The sequence below is a fragment of the Lepisma saccharinum genome, chromosome 29 (assembly GCF_977018435.1).
Source record: "Lepisma saccharinum chromosome 29, izLepSacc3.1, whole genome shotgun sequence".
Lineage (NCBI taxonomy): Eukaryota > Metazoa > Arthropoda > Insecta > Zygentoma > Lepismatidae > Lepisma > Lepisma saccharinum.
This window is the reverse complement of record NC_139257.1, coordinates 34,783,088-34,799,473: the sequence shown is the minus strand read 5'-3', so window position 1 is coordinate 34,799,473 and position 16,386 is coordinate 34,783,088. Positions and strand designations below refer to the sequence as shown.

Sequence of the window (16,386 nt, the reverse complement as noted above, 5' to 3'; positions counted from 1 at the left end):
TGGTAGGGATACAACTGTTGTTCTCACAATATTCTCCAGATAGTGAAATGAGGAATATCCACTTGCATTGCTAACCTTCGTGTGCGGATTTCAGGAGTTGCAGTCACAATATCCAGAATCTCCTCTTCTTGCACAGGAGTCGTAGATCAAGGTTGTCCTCTTTCAACACGAGGTTCAAAATTGCCAAATTCACACAGGCAGCGATGGATACTCACAAATGTTTTTCTATCTGGGCATCTTCGGTGTGGTCGTACCTTTCGTGGTACAAACGACAGGCCTCTACAGCATTGCCATCTGCCAAACCATTCATGAAGTGCATATCTGCTTGTTCCTGATTGGTGTACATGGTCTCAACAAGAGCCACTCAGCACGTACCACTCATCAAATAGCTGGTTGTGTTACAATAAACCACCTGTGGAAGATAGACAAATTCCAGTGAGCATATGTTATGACAGCCTATAACTCGGAAACCAAACATTTCCGGAACTATGTTCATATAAGATTTTTTCATTGTTTACATGTAAGGAACACACTCCTGAAGTTATGCCACCTATTTCTGGGACACCCTGTATATGGAGACAAATACAATATATATCATTGAGACTATATACAGGGTGATTTTTTTGCTAAAAGGCCCTGGAAAATGCAAGTATCCCAAATGCAACATATTAGCTTCAATTATGATAAACATGTCCACATTACAAAAGGCATTGAAAATGTCCTACACTGTCATTCAAGCAGTCATACTCGATGCTGCATATTTGCAATGACAAATATGTGTAACCCATTCCTCTGCATTAATCTCACACAACAAGCAAAAACTGAAAACAAACTTGTGCGGCAGTAACTGTGCCCTACACCCTGTATCCACAGAAGCCAATGTTTAGTATTGAGTGACAACTTCAAGTGAAAGGAGGAGCATAAATGTCAATAATGTGGCAGGTCATTATCATGCTACTCTTTGTTGCGGCAACACATTGTTACTCACTGACGGCTGAATTTATTTCCTTCCTTTCTGAAAGTATAAGGTTCTATTTACTGCACGTTCATTATTTGTAGAGGTATTCACATTTATTAGGGTCTAGTAGCAAATGAATCACCCTGTACATATCACCAAGATTACATATATTTCATGGAAATGATATATCAGAGATATCACAATATGAAAAATACAATATTGTATCATATCATAAATGGCAATACAGTAAAACCTTGTTAATCTGGATTAATGGGGGGATAAGTTGACCGGTTTAACGAAAGTCCGGATTAACTGAAATAAACTAGAAGAACAGTAGAAAGTGCATTACAACTCAGTTTATAGCAACAAAACATGTTTATTATGGTGTATTTAAAGGGCATAGGCCAAAATACACTATACAGTACAGTACAAAGTCTGCGGGAAACAGAATTTCATCAGTGGTTGACTGCCTTTTCTTTGGGAAGTTCTCTTGTTCACCTCTAGCCCATTTAAAACCTTGCATTCTGCTTTTTCTCTGGCCTTTTGCCTGTCCGGATTAAGCGAAGTCCGGCTTATCGTGGTCAGAATTAACGAGGTTTTACTGTATCTTGCTGATATCTAATTTCAGATATTGACCATCCCTGCCAAGCTGAAATTGTACAAGGTATTTCTCTTTTACAATTTTAAAAACAAAATATTCTAATTTAGATTTCCGTGACACTTACAAGTGTTCTTTGTAATCATAAATGCTTATGCCCTTAATGACTACCCTTAATTCGTTATTTATTTAGTTGTCTTGCCACATTTGGTGACTGAAATGACTTCACACAGTTGATGCAAAGAAGAGCATGCCTAATTATAAACAATACACTGATTTTAAGATTATAACAGTTTTCATGTACTTTACCTTCACCCCATTCTGAAAGACACAGTCACTGCATATGATCCACGAATTCTTCTTAAATCCCAATGCAGTTAGAGGAAAATGCATTTTGTCGGGGGACTGACATGTTACACCACAAAGTAGAGATGACGTCCATCGGGAATTTAATTTGTCTATTCGTACCTGTAACCAAATGAACAGTACATTTTTCAATTCAAACTATGGCCAATGTTATCTATTGCAACCAACTTATTTAAAACTGCCAACCATTACCTTAATGTACAAAAAAAAATGGCCACGTATGAAAATGCACGACAAAGAATGACTAAGTGAAAGAAAAACATGAATAAATTTAATTTTATTCAAGCAAACATTAAATTTTGAGGCATGGTGATATCATTATTTAAGTCCTATCTATGTACAAAGGTTACATGAAATAATTATCTCATTTTTTTCTTACACATGAAAAATCTTCACTGGTACTCTTCTGATGAAAATATGTATGTGTAAGATAAACATATTATTTTATAATCTTTGACTTAACATTCTCATGAAGATTTTCACAAACTGAAATATCACATGAAAGTATGAACAGGTGATAAACATTTTTCAATCCCAGGAAATATACATTGTGTACAAGGAACTTTCACACCTTCACACTGCAGCGACATCACATGCTATGTAAGCCTACATTTGATTAGTTGGGTCTTCATGTGACACATGATACTCGTTGCTTTGGTCCGAAATCTTCCTAAGAAGTGAAAATTGTCTTAAAATGTGTCTGCCTTTAGTAAATATATTATGTAATTTGTATTTCTTTTCTCATAAAAAATTTAAAAGATTACAGTAACATGTCATGCTCTGAACGTTAGTGACAACTGTCTTTATGAACATGTAATTTTAATTAGATGTTATCTATTGCCTAAGGTTTCTTCTAATGTTCCGAAAGAGTACCTCTTCTCTCATTGATTGATTGATTGATTTGGTGTTTTAAGTCCACTTTATGCACAGTAAGGCTAATTGGGACTGGACCTACAGTTTAAAGTAGGATCTGAACCACTTGTTCCTCTACCGGGTATCAAGGTGACGACGCAACCACTGCACCATCTGGGAGGCCAACCTCTTCTCTCATCTTCTGGTGAACGATTTCATTTACAACAACCTGTTCTTTTACTACAAATCTGGTGTGCTAACCAACTACAATATAGTGCCCACCCCCAATAATAGGAATTACAATCCATTAATGAAAATAAACAACCTACCTGGAAAAGTTGTCCCCGGGGAAGAGGTCGAGCAGATACAATCACACCTTGGTTATAACTTGCAATTCGCCTTGCTGACTGATTCTCATTGGATAACTGAATATTACGGCCATGGTTCTCGTGGAATTCCAATGTGCACGTTCCTTCTTTGCTAGGCGTTTTGGCATCCAGAACTTCCAAAGAATCTTGCAATCGACTAGAATGGAGGGACTCTTGACTAGGAGAGCAGTGGGGCTTACTGGTGCTTATAATGGCTACCGTCTCTGTACTACCATACAGGTCTACAACTGGAAACACACGCTGAAAATAATGGAGTCAGTTGAGATATGGATTATACAGCACACAATGGCATATACATGGTGTCCAAAATGTCATGCGACCGAGACTTTGAACATACATAAAGATAGGTAGGTTAGTTACTTGTACGGTAAATTTTAAATCTTTTGTTTCATTTGGACATTGAATTCCATTGAATTCACCCTATAAATAGTCTGTACTTACGCAGACCATCGATACAGATTGAAAAGTTTTGCAAACAATTCTACAGCTGCATTTTATTCATGTTTGTTTTTACTTCACATACAAAAATATTTTTACAGCTTAGAAACTTTTCCAGTTTACTGAATGTTCATGCGTTTAATGTTAAAAAAAAATATCCAGATAGACAAAGTTAACATCCAGTATAAGTGAAATATCTCTATCGCTTTATGTGTAAAAGTTATGCATGTTCAAAGTTTCGGTTGTGTGACTTTTTTGGACACCCTGTATTTTAGCAGCTCTGATTATAATAGAGTACAAAGAGTTATTCAAGGTGCTTAAGAATGTTTGCTGAATGACATTTATTTCTCACTTGCATCTTTCTTTCTTTTCTGTTGTGCAATAAAAAGGTGTTTGTAATTCTGATTATAAATGTTTCAGTCAGTCAATCTCATAACAATTAATATTACAATAAAGGAATAGTAATATACGAGGTGCATTTAAAAAAAAGGGCCAATATTTTATAGCAAACAAGAATGTAAGTGTAGCAACACTGTATTAGTGGTTACAAACATGTACAGATCCACTTCCTCTTTAAACATAGTCACCATTATTTTCCCAGCGCTTTCTGTACCATGGAACAAGTTTTTTTATACCCTCTGTATAGAAACTCACCATCAGGAGTTCAGCCAAGTCAACACCTCAGTTTCTTCAAATCGTGTAGATGAAAGCCACTTTTTTAGTGGCAGGAAATGGTGCAAGATCCAGACTGTATGTGGGGTGATCAAAATATTCCCATATGAACTTCTGAATCGTCTGAACAGTGAGGGCAGCAGTGTGTGGTCTGGCGTTGTCATGGAGAAGCACAATTCCTAAATGCACCACTCCCAGTCGTCGGTTTTGTATGGCACATCTGAGTTTGTATAGAGTTTCACAGTACGCTTGCGGTGTGATTGTTTTCCCTGGTTCCGCAAATCCACCAGAAACACACCCCATTTCTCCCAGAACACAGATTTGGACTCGACATTGAAATAAGAAATCCAAGTTTCGTCACCTGTGGGTAAAAAAAATCACCACCCTCTCAGTTGTAGCGATCCAAAAATGCACGCGCCGATGTGTGTCAGTTCGTTTTGTGAATGTCTTGCCAACATTTTGGGGACACATCTGGCACACAATTTCCGATATCCTAATGTGTCTGTTACAATGTGGAACTATGTTCATTGTGAAACCTCTACAAATTTGATGCTGAGAGAGCTAATGGTGAAGCGACGATTTTCTTGAACTTTTGCATTCACATGCTGCAGGATTTTGATCTTTGGAGTGAAGAAATCAAATCATAGCAACGGACATTGCACCTGGTGAGATTGTGTATGTACCCAGCCATTTTAACATGCTCCAACACACACGATAACGAACAGCTGACTAGTGAAACTATGGTTGCTGAATCGCCAATGGACTAAGCGGTGTTACTTCGATCACTGTTGCCAGTCTGTTATTATAAAAATTCGGCCTTTTTTTTTTAAAATGCACATCATAAATCAGATTTTAAGTAGAACAAGACTCCTTGAAGTTTCATGAAGTTATATTAGAACTGAGCCAATACTGATACCAGTATCAGCAGTTGGGCATTAGGCTGTTTTTGACCAACTCTTCTCTGTTGTAACTCTGTTATTCACGGAATATCAAACTCAAAATTTTATTTACAGGCAACTCTCATTGAGTACTCTGTAAATATCAAAATTTTTAGTAGGTCCCCCAATCTGGGGCTCAAATTTTGAAAAAAAAAAAAAAATGGAAAACAAATATTTTTAAAGAGCTTAGCTGAGTTACTAAACTTATTGCAATTCTCTGTAAAGGCCAAAAATGACTGAAACCATAAAATAAAAAAGGCTGCCATTTTAAAACGAAGTCACATAAAAAAGAAATAATGCCTGTTTTGAACTACTCTTGCATAGGGTTTCAACAAAAAAAATAATATATTTTAAAAATGGTCGAGGAACCAGTGATTGGTTAGTATGGACGGATCCCTCTTTTGTTTTCTACCTCCCAGCTGATGGAAAGAAAGTAGTAACAATTTCAGGTGAAACTTACTTTTGGCAAGTTGGTTATGGCCACTCCCAAGTCTTCCCCATTTACGAAGACTCGTAAGGAACTATCCAAGCAACGCTTCAAGCTTATCCTGTCGCCCGCAGCTAGCCAATCAAGGCTCGGACAAAAATTGACTTTCAATGTGACATTGTTGCGCTTCACTTGAGATCCTGAAAAGACACGCCTTGATAAGAAAAAGACAAAATTGTTATGGGATTTTTCTTTATGAACCAATGTGAAATTTTCTTTGTTACAAAAGACAAAAAAGCAAACTGAATATTATCCTTTAGTACGCCGCGCCGTCTGACGAAAGTAAGCCCAGTGTCGCCGAGGCTTTGAGCGTGAAATTTGAATTCGTATACATAATGGAGAAAAATCGTAATAACTCTGGCACTATGGGACCAATCTACTTTGGATAACTTTTGTTTTGCAGGTAATACATCGGTGCATGCAACCATGTAAAATTTGGATGCCCCAACCGCGGGAAGGGGGGGGGGGGGGGTTTATGGGCGGTGGCTGCAAGCCCCGAATTTCAATGAAAAAAGCATGAAAATGTGGAGTTTGCCCCCTCTTCTCCAGCTACTTTGGGGAGAAACCCGGAAATTTTGATTTTTTTTTAAAAGAATGGACCTTCCACAACAGAATAAAACTTGATTCATGTTCGTGGGTGCAATATAATTTGAATAATAAGGCAAAAGGTAAAACTCTAGCAAATTTTAGCCAATTTGCATTAGGAAACGATTGTGTGTTAGGAAAATCGATGAGCTGTTATATGATACGAAATGTTTATGGTGATGCCTTTCCTAACAGAGGGGAAAAAAGAGCCTTTGCAATCGTTTGTTTTGTCTCTACTTGTGGATAGACTCACGCTTCTGGCGCCTCTGGCTATCGTCAAGCTTCATTGCATTTCTAACATAGAGGCGACAGAAAGCTGACACCGGCAAACCTCTTCCAATACACCCTTTCCTTGACCCCCCCCACTACTTTCGGCTGGATCACCAGGTCTAAACACAAAGAAGAATGTGTGCCTTATCAGTACTAAATCACAGCGTTGGAAGCTTGAAGGAAACCAGCATTGTAAATACCAAGCATTCATTGTGTCTGTCAAGAGCCAACACGTGTTTGGGCAAACACGTGACATATTCCGAGAAAGGGGGGGGGGGATTTGGAATTTTCATAAACACATGTTCCCGAACCGAACTGTCAGTGTTTCAACCTCAATATGCAAATATAAGTGTGGCAAACCCTCGATAATTGTATCTAAAGCTGTTTGTTGCACATATGCAACCGCGGCTGACAGGGACATACTTTTTTTGTTGCACATATGCAACGGCGGGGGACTAAAGGTTATACTTAAAATTTGGTTTTATATTTTTTTCATTCTGTGCCACTTTTCCGCTACTTTTGACTACTTCGGATGATCAGAATGAATGGTAAGATGAGTATAATGATGACACACTCACCAGGAACAGTCATGTCTAGGGTGGGACTCGAACCTGGAACCACTGGGTCAAAATTGTCAGTTGACCACTGAGGTGCTTGCCTATGTTTGGATTTTATTACATTTATTAAGATATTATCACAAAATAACGCCAGGTACTGCAATACCATTCTAACTTCTCTTTACGTTACATCTACAAAAAAATGGATGTATGTGTGTATATGTTTGTTCTGGCATAACTCTCGAACGCCTAGAGCGATTTCAACCAAACTTGGTACACGTATGACTTGCAATCTGGAAAGAAATACTAGGGGTGCAGGTGGGAGGGGGGTGACATGTAAAAATAATCGAAAACGACCGATATTAGTGTGGAATAAATAGTTTTCGGGATTGCTAAGATGAATAGTGACACTCCCCATGATGTTCAACTCCAAGTTCATCACCTATTGGGATGGGGGGTGAGAGGGGGTGAAAAATAAAATGTCAAAAATGACATAGATTAGTGTCGAATCCATAGTTTTCGGAATTTCTACGCTAATTGGTGACATTCACGAAGACCAAACTTGGTATATATATGACTTACAATCTGGAAAGAAATACTGTGCAGGTAAGACACTTCTAGGGGTGGGGGTGGGAAGGGTGACCTGTAAAAATAATTGAAAACTACCGATATTAGTGTGGAATCCATAGTTGTCGAGGTCGCTAAGATGAATAGTGACACTCCCAATGCCGTTAAATCCAAGACACCCCTAGGGGTGGGGGGTGGGAAGGGGTGACATGTAAAATGACTGATATTAGTGGGGAATCCATAGTTGTCAGGGTCGCTAAGATGAATAGTGACACTCTCTATGCCATTCAAATAGAAAGCACCCCTGGCACCCCTAGGGGTGGGGGTGGGAAGGGGGTGACATGCAAAAGGACCGATATTAGTGTGAAATCCATAGTTTTTGGGGCCGCTAAGATGAATAGTCATACTCCCTATGCCATTCAACTCCAAGACACCCCTGGCACCCCTAGGGGTGGGGGTGGGAAGGAGGTGACATGTAAAAGGACAGATATTAGTGTGGAATCAATAGCAGGGCCGCTGAGATGAATAGTGACACTCCCAATGCCGTTCAACTCCAAGTTCATTTTACACTATAGTTAGAATTCATTATATTCCTGTCTAATAGAAAATTGGGAAAAATAAATACCCGGGCAATGCTGGGCAATCAGCTAGTTACCTATAAAAAACATGTCGTTTTTGCCAACAAAAATATTACTATTATTATATTATGCTACTATTACTACTACTACTCAAAGTGTAGGCATATGTGATATTTTTAAAGTAATGAAACAGCTAAGACACAAATCACGCCAATATTGTGTCAACTGATCATTTGAATATCATGACAAGGCATGGCACATAACAGATAAATGTACTATTGTTACAAATGCAAAAGAGGACAATCTTACTTGTAAAGCTGTTGGAATAATAATACAAATAATGATGATGATAATCATACCTCCTATCCACCACGTGTCGGCTGTTATTCCAGTTATGCACGGAGGAAGATTAGCCGAAGGAAAGGTGTCTGATATTGGAAGAGTAGTGACACCTATATGAAGAGATCCTGACCACTGATTGGCAACTTCTTTCAATCGTATCTATAACATACAGAATATATTTTTTAAATGAGTATAGATTCTTCTTTTCAAAATCTACTCTATTTCTATAGACTTTTCTACTTTTCCAGCTGTTTTCAAATAACTTTCCACGCCATTTTATTAAGCTTTAACACATTAAAATATAAATGTAAAGTATTATATTATGACACACACGTCATTGGCCCAAATGTGATGTATGTTATGTTGGTCAGAGGGCCAGTTACTGATGTATATTTGTCATGCGATTCAGGTCCCTTGAGATGTTATGCTCTTCCAGGGGACTGACAATAATGTCTATTTTTCTGTCAAAATTACACATGGAAAAACGAATCGGTAATATTCGTACCGTAAATTCAACAATGCTGTGTACATTTAGCATTTCTAAAGGCATTTATCTCTATCTGTTCAGGCTAAGCTTTATACAGATTGTTTCATTAAAAGGTTGACAAAGCGGGGTGGGGGGGGGATTGACTTGTCCCGTGGAAGAGTACAGGGAAATATTGCATCAGTTTCCACTAATAACTTGGTGTTTATACCTGTGCGCTCATACAGACGCATGCTATGTAGTTAAGATATGTAATTCAAGTTCATTGTAGTGATTGGGAACAGAGAGTGTCGTGGACGTGTGGAGTGTCAGGGAAAAACGGTCTGTAGTAATGGTGGCCTTAGGAAAAGGTTGAGTTTTCGGGGCTTGGGAGAAAAATTGGGAGTTTAAACCATGATGGAAGTCAGGTGCGGTTGAGGTTATTATTGCAACATATAACAGACAGTTTGCAGTGAGATCGTGCATAGTTGCATCTCATTTTAAGCGTGTGAATACAGGTTCACGAGATGAAAGTACGTCGTAGCAGGTGACAGTCAAGTAACTGCTACAGGCTGTTAGTTAAGGATCACACCAGCTCTTCTCGTCCAGTGTGCCTCAGTAGCGTATGAGTCTCAATCTTTTAGCACAGTTCACCAGTGACAAGGCTGGCCACACCATTATGTCATACAAAAACCCCAGCATCGAACCTCAACCTACCAACATCTCCCAAGTTTCCAAGAGATTCTACCCAGCCAGTTTTTGCACAATTAGAGCTCTATGTCCCTTCAAACTGCATAAAACTCACGTTACCGGATGGTAGTTGCGCGAAAACTGGATGGGTAGGATGTCTTGGAAACTTGTACACAGTATTGTGAAATTTACGGTACAAATTTTACTGATTTGTTTTTCCATGTGTAATTTTGACAGGAAAATAAGACATTATTGTCAGTCCGCGGAAGAGCATAATATCTCAAGGGATCTGGATCGCATGGTAAATATGCACCAGTAACTAGCCCTCTGAATAACATAACATACATCACGCTTGGGCCAATGACAGGTGGGTCATAATATTTTGCACAGTATTCAAATGAAGTTTATTATTCCTAATTCTGGCCAGCACAAGTATACCAAATTAATGCTTAAAACATGAAAAAAGTGCATATTCATGACATGTACAACAATACGAAGTCAACTTTTCGCTCTATCATAACTTAGATATTTCTCAGCATAACTTATATCGCTATGGGAACTAAATTTGTAGTACACACAAGACAAACTGAAATAAGAAAAGGCTTACTTCAAAGAACTCATCTGGTTCTAAAGGGATGGCTCCAAAAACAAGTCCATGGTTGAAATTCCTCACGCGAGATGCTGTTGTGTTGTTATTTCGTAGAATTATATTTTTACCACAACATGGACTAAACCTGTAAGAAGGTTACATTAAATTAAGAAGCAGGTTACATTCAGGATACAACATGACATTCTGATCTTAAAAAGTTACTTTGAATATTAACAGAATATAAACAGGATTCAGAAAAGAGTTCTTAAAATTATGGTAAATTAAATTATCAACAGGCGTTATAAAAAGGACCAGAAGTGTATAACAACAGTGAAAAACATTTCATTCTTCTTTTCCTTGATACACAAAAGCAACCAAAACTTAGCCGATACCACATTGAACCAATACCCGGACCGATTCCGATACTATTACCAATTCCCACCGATATCGATACCAATGCTTGAAAATTGTAATTAAAATTTGTTCAAAAATATTTATTGATATTAGTGGGTGAATATTCCACTCCAAATACAAACAACAATTTGTCCAGAAGTGTCCGTGACTGTACATACAAGTGACATCTAGTGAACCGATCTGAAAACAAGACTTAACCCCCGTGGCGGAGTGGTTACCACATCTGCTACGACTCCAGGGGTCCCGTATTCGAATCCTGGCCTGGGCATGGAAGTTTGTGAATGTCCATTCATCAATTTCATCATATCATCAGTCATCCCTACCTTCGCAAATTAGTCAAAAGTGGAACAAGAAGCGAAGTAAAATAAAGTCAATCAATCACGAACCAAAACTACGGACAAAATTGGTCATACACATTGTTGTACTCAGTCCGTTATAAAATTATCATATCCTTGTACAGGGAGGTTATTTCAGTCGTTCACCGCCAGCGTGACGGCCGTTCGTCGGGCTCTTCATGCAACAGGTCCCGGCAAATTGCGTTCAGGAAGTCCGTAACAGAAACCGCTTGTTTTGTAATGTTTCCATTTTTCACAATTACAGTTACAATTACAATTGAAATAAGCACGTACCTTGTCGCAAGGATGCTGGAAAAGGTGTCCTTCCAAATACAAATATTTCTGGCACCTTATTTCTGACAGAAAATCTTAGATTAGACATCACTACTTTATCGTCAGTTGTCAGAAAGGGAAGACAGCATCCCGGTGCATAAAGCAAACCGAAAGCGTAAAATGATATTTAAAAGTAATAATAATGATGATCACTAACCTCCTGTGTTATAAGAGATGTTGAAAATGACCTTCTTCAACAGCAATACAACACGTTTCTTAGGTTCAAGAGATCCTGTCTCTCGTAATTGCCTGGCCACTTTTCTGCAAGAGTTCGTTTTCACGTAATAATCGTACATAAGAACTCTTTGTTCAAGACTATATTTGTTTAGCGGCATAATTAACGAATAAATAACAATTGGCACACAATAAAACACTAGCACTGAATAGCACAAGAACTCAATAACACAGTATAAACAACACGCGTACTGATAAACGTAAACAGAAGTGAACATGAGCTTACACTCACTACGTCTGGTAGCCGACAGTGTTGCTAACCATTTTTCGGCAATGTCCCTACAGACGTAGTCGTCCCAACAACTTACCAAATATCCCTACGCCAAGTAAAGTGACTAAAAAAAACACCACCTCATGAGCATGCAAACAGAAAATAAAATAAACACATTTACTTACTAAATTTTTCTGCTCGGTGCTTCCACAATTAATGAAGGAGCGAATTTACAATACAGGTCCCCTCTCCGATTTTTGTAATATTTCGCATACTCACTAATTGAGGCCTCCTAATCACGAATTTGAAGTTAAAATTTTGGGGGTCACGTGTAGAAATTGCATAATAAGTGTAATTGAGTGGTCCGCGATCGGCACGATTGCTCATAATTTACCGGAAGATTTTTAGTGTTTCCAATACTTAAAAAACGAAATATACATTCCTGATATTACTACGACCCCAAATTTTAACTATGTTTGCCTATCATAACCTAACCTTACCGAGAATGGTCAATGGGGCTATCCGTGAATCATTTTGAGCTAATTGTGATTACGAACCGATAAAAAATCTTATTTTCGTATCACTTTAACGGCAAACGTTCATCATCGAAGACGCCATTTTCGTATCCTGCAATTTTACGAACGATGACTGTTGCCAAACTTACCTGTAATCAAATCAGTCCACACTCCACATGTTCTTCTACATCGTGATTGTCGCTGTCACATGTAAGCACCTTCTTTGGACAATATACCGAAATCCATAAGTTTATTAATTAGCCCACGGATATCCTCCTGCACACTCCACCTAACAATCTGTACAACATTAACAACTTTTTTACTGTTCTCTTCCGCCATTCTTACACGATCCATGCTCTCCAAGTATGAAATCAACAGTGTGGCAACGCTGTAGACAGCGTAACTAATTTTAATTTGTTCATATCAACAAATATGGCTACCATACTTGTATACGGAGAATCATTGCGAGAATTGAAAAGCTTATTTTACAACTTCTACACGTTAATGAACATTTTTTCCCCCTCACCCCAACATGTTAACTTGAGATAAATAATCACGAATAATTATTTCGTGAGTATAAGACGTAGCATAGAAATTACAGAAGGGTCCGGTATTGTAAATTCTTACCTTAATGAATAATAGGGGTGTGCTGGACAGAATTTTTTGGGTCGGGACGGGATCGGGACGGTAATTTTTTTAAATCCCGACATTCGGGACTGAAAAATTTGCAATTTCCCGACCAAGTCGGAAAATTTTCTGGACGGGAAATGTTCGAAATTTCCCGAAGCACTGGAAATCTCGAATTTTACAAGTCATTTTCACTTTAAGTGATTGTTTTTGCATTTCTAGAATAAAAACTTACAACTTTCGATAAGTTCCAGAAACTTACAAGGCAGAAAACGTCGAGAATTAACGACTTTTTAAAGTAAAGAATCCAGCACACCCCTAATGAATAACGTTGAGTCGTTTACTGTTGATTATGTTATTTGAAGTCATACATGCTGCTGCTGTGAAGAGATAGATGTTGGTTGGTGATGATGTATTTCCTGCATTCTTTAACAATTTTGGTCCCATTTTATTTCCCTTTTTTGTTTTTGTATCACTTAACATTGAAAATATTCTTTCCGTTTCCGCGTTAGAATGCGGCAATGTTAGCACTATTTTCGCGAGAGTGGAAATGTTTTCAAAAAGGAACTTGCCTTGAAAGTTTTTGGTAACCGATAACATGTTCCAAAATTCTGATGGAGATCTGTTAGTTAGTTCTTTTTTCTCCTCCTCGCTAAAGTATCCAGATAAACTAATTCATAAAATGTAATTTACCAAGATTGAAAAAAGTACCTACGTTTTCCCTCATTTGGCAAAATCTGTCCCTACGTTCCTACGCGGGCGAAATTTAGTGAAAAGTCCCTATGCGTAGGGACATGTCCCTACGGTTGGCATCACTGCCGACACGTGCAGTATGAAGCTCCCTCTCGCGGCTGACAACTCACCCAACCCCCGATAAGCTGCAGGCGCTGTCGCGACAACTGAGAATAAAGTAGCGATGACTAATCTAAGATTAGATGTCAGAAATAAGGTGCCAGAAATATTTGTAATTGCGAGGGCACCTTTTCCTGCAATCCTTGCGACAAGTTACGTGCTTATTTCAATTGTAATTGTAACTGTAATTGTGAAAAGTGGAAACATTACAAAACAAGCGGTTTCTGTTACGGACTTCCTGAACGCAATTTGCCGGGACCTGTTGCATGAAGAGCCCGACGAACGGCCGTCACGCTGGCGGTGAACGACTGAAATAACCTCCCTGTACTTTTAACCATGTGATTCACATGAAGGACATCTCTACTGCTTCCTGATGAAACATTGAGTGATTAAAAATTACAATTACAATACAAAAAATTTACAATTTTCACCTCTCATTTTTGCAAATCAGTCACTGAATGTGGTAACATGGATGACTGAGTAAAGCTTTCTTGATATTAACCTTACCTGTGAGTAATTTCTGTGGCTAACGGAAGGGTTAGGTGTGGGCTGATCACAGGTTGTGAGCTTGTTACACTGTTTTCTTGCCCTTGGGAATGTAGAATGGAAACTTGAGCACACTGTCCATAGAGATCAACAACTGCGTAAATGTCTGAAAGAAGAGAAACCAGTGTTATTTAACTGGTAGCTGAAACACATGTTAATGTGATTACATGTCATGTGTATTTGTACTTTGATAATGCAAAGCTAACACCTTGTAGTGACATAATTATTATAATGAAATAATAAATCAAGTTTCTCAATTTTGTCAAACTCAATTCCCTGACTTTTGGATATTTTTCAGGTATCGACATTCACCAATACAAGTGGTATCGTATCAATCCCTAAGATTATATGTTTATTTTATAAAGTCTCTCTGAATGCTTCATGTTGACCAGGGCATTCACTTGTTTTTCTCAGTTGTCTCAGCCTCTGAGGCATGTAAACAATGCACATTGTCGTGCTATGCAAACCTCCTGAGCCATTCAGGAAACAGGTAGTTTCTTCGGCCTATGGAGTCGGCGGTTTGCATAGTGGCAATTAAAAAACATGATTCGGCATAGAGGAAGAGCTTGATGGCCTAGTGATATAGAGGTGAGACAAGCTGAGAGGGAACTGACTTTTGGATTGGAGTTGGGAAGGGAGAAGTGGTTAGGAGAGCAGTAGGGCAGAAGTGAGACGACGCTCTGGTCGACAAATTGAGAAGCCAACAGAGGACTTTGTATATTCTATTCAGCCTAATTCATCAGATAGACAGGTAATTATCCTAACAGCCAGCCATGATTCAGGTTCAAAGGTTCACAAAACCCAACGAGTGACCATTGTCTTTTCTGCAGTTTAGTTCCTTAATTTATCTGTACCTTTCGCGTTGCCAAGCGTTAACTCGTCATGCCAATGACGAGTGCTCTCATCAGAGGATGAATGATGAGTAACTTACATCACCCATTGATTAATTGGTTAACATTCTAGGTATGATCCCACGAACTTCACGGTTCGATACGGTATTGTATAGTAACAGTTAAAATTTAGTCACAGATTCCAATGACGATTATGCACAATGCATAATTTTTATTTTTGATGTAGCATTGTGGAGAGATATGGATTTTGTAATTAAATAATTATCTCGTGAAATTATGTGTAATTCTGGTATATGGAAAACTTACACCTTCATTTCTCAACCTATGGGGTGCGACCCACTGTTGGGTCCCGAGGGAGCGTTTGGTGGGTTGCGAAGTTGGACTAGAAAATTTATTTAAAGTGTCTTAAAAACCTATTACATTAAATGACTAGGATATATTGTTTTACATATTTACTTTACATACATACTTTACATATTTACATACATCATTTACATATTTACTTTTATAGAATGAAGTATGTGTAGCTTGTTTAAGAAAACATAAAAGAGGGATTCTTAAAGTACTCGATGTTAGCAAAAATATGATTATAAACTGGGTGCACACTCCTATTCTGCCAGTGCCCATGCTTATGGATCCCATGTAGTGTGATATTCTTCAAGGTGGGTCCTGAGCTGAAAATGGTTGAGAACCACTGACTTACACAAATTAAATGATTTCTCAGGGGAATGTATTTGGTGTTGAAATGTTACTTAAATAATTTGAAACATCTCAAACACATTATGTCAATATAATAAGCTACATTTACAGTTTTACAATTTCAAATTGTCAACTTTATGTACCACTCACAGTACACACTTGGGCTATTAAGAATTCAACCTCCGGTTGGCTGACACGAGCACATGGCTTACTGCAGCGCATGTACAGAAATAAACTTTCGCATGTGGCTCATGCCACACTAAGTTGTCGGCCACTGTGTTCAGTGCTTGGTGAGTAGTGAGCCAAGGCTAGTACAATAGAAGCTGCTGCCAAACGCGAGATTCGTGGTGTGATTTGCTTTTTGCATGTGGAACAACACAGGTCAACCAAAATACATCGAAGAATAAATGTTGTGTATGGAGAGAAGGTC

General features: G+C 38.3%; 1 protein-coding gene across 2 annotated transcripts in view; it reads right to left on the bottom strand.

Moving 5' to 3' along the window:
- The window catches only part of Neurl4 (neuralized E3 ubiquitin protein ligase 4), a 79,206-nt gene that overhangs the window by 19,892 nt on the left and 42,928 nt on the right, over positions 1-16,386 (bottom strand). For both annotated transcript variants that reach the window (XM_083114931.1, XM_083114932.1), the window contains exons 16-21: positions 14,368-14,512; positions 10,358-10,484; positions 8,615-8,756; positions 5,672-5,838; positions 3,104-3,403; positions 1,866-2,024 (exon numbers count right to left, since the gene is read on the bottom strand). In XM_083114931.1, the coding sequence (XP_082971057.1) occupies positions 1,866-2,024; positions 3,104-3,403; positions 5,672-5,838; positions 8,615-8,756; positions 10,358-10,484; positions 14,368-14,512 (1,040 nt within the window). The remainder of the gene's footprint in view (positions 1-1,865; positions 2,025-3,103; positions 3,404-5,671; positions 5,839-8,614; positions 8,757-10,357; positions 10,485-14,367; positions 14,513-16,386) is intronic.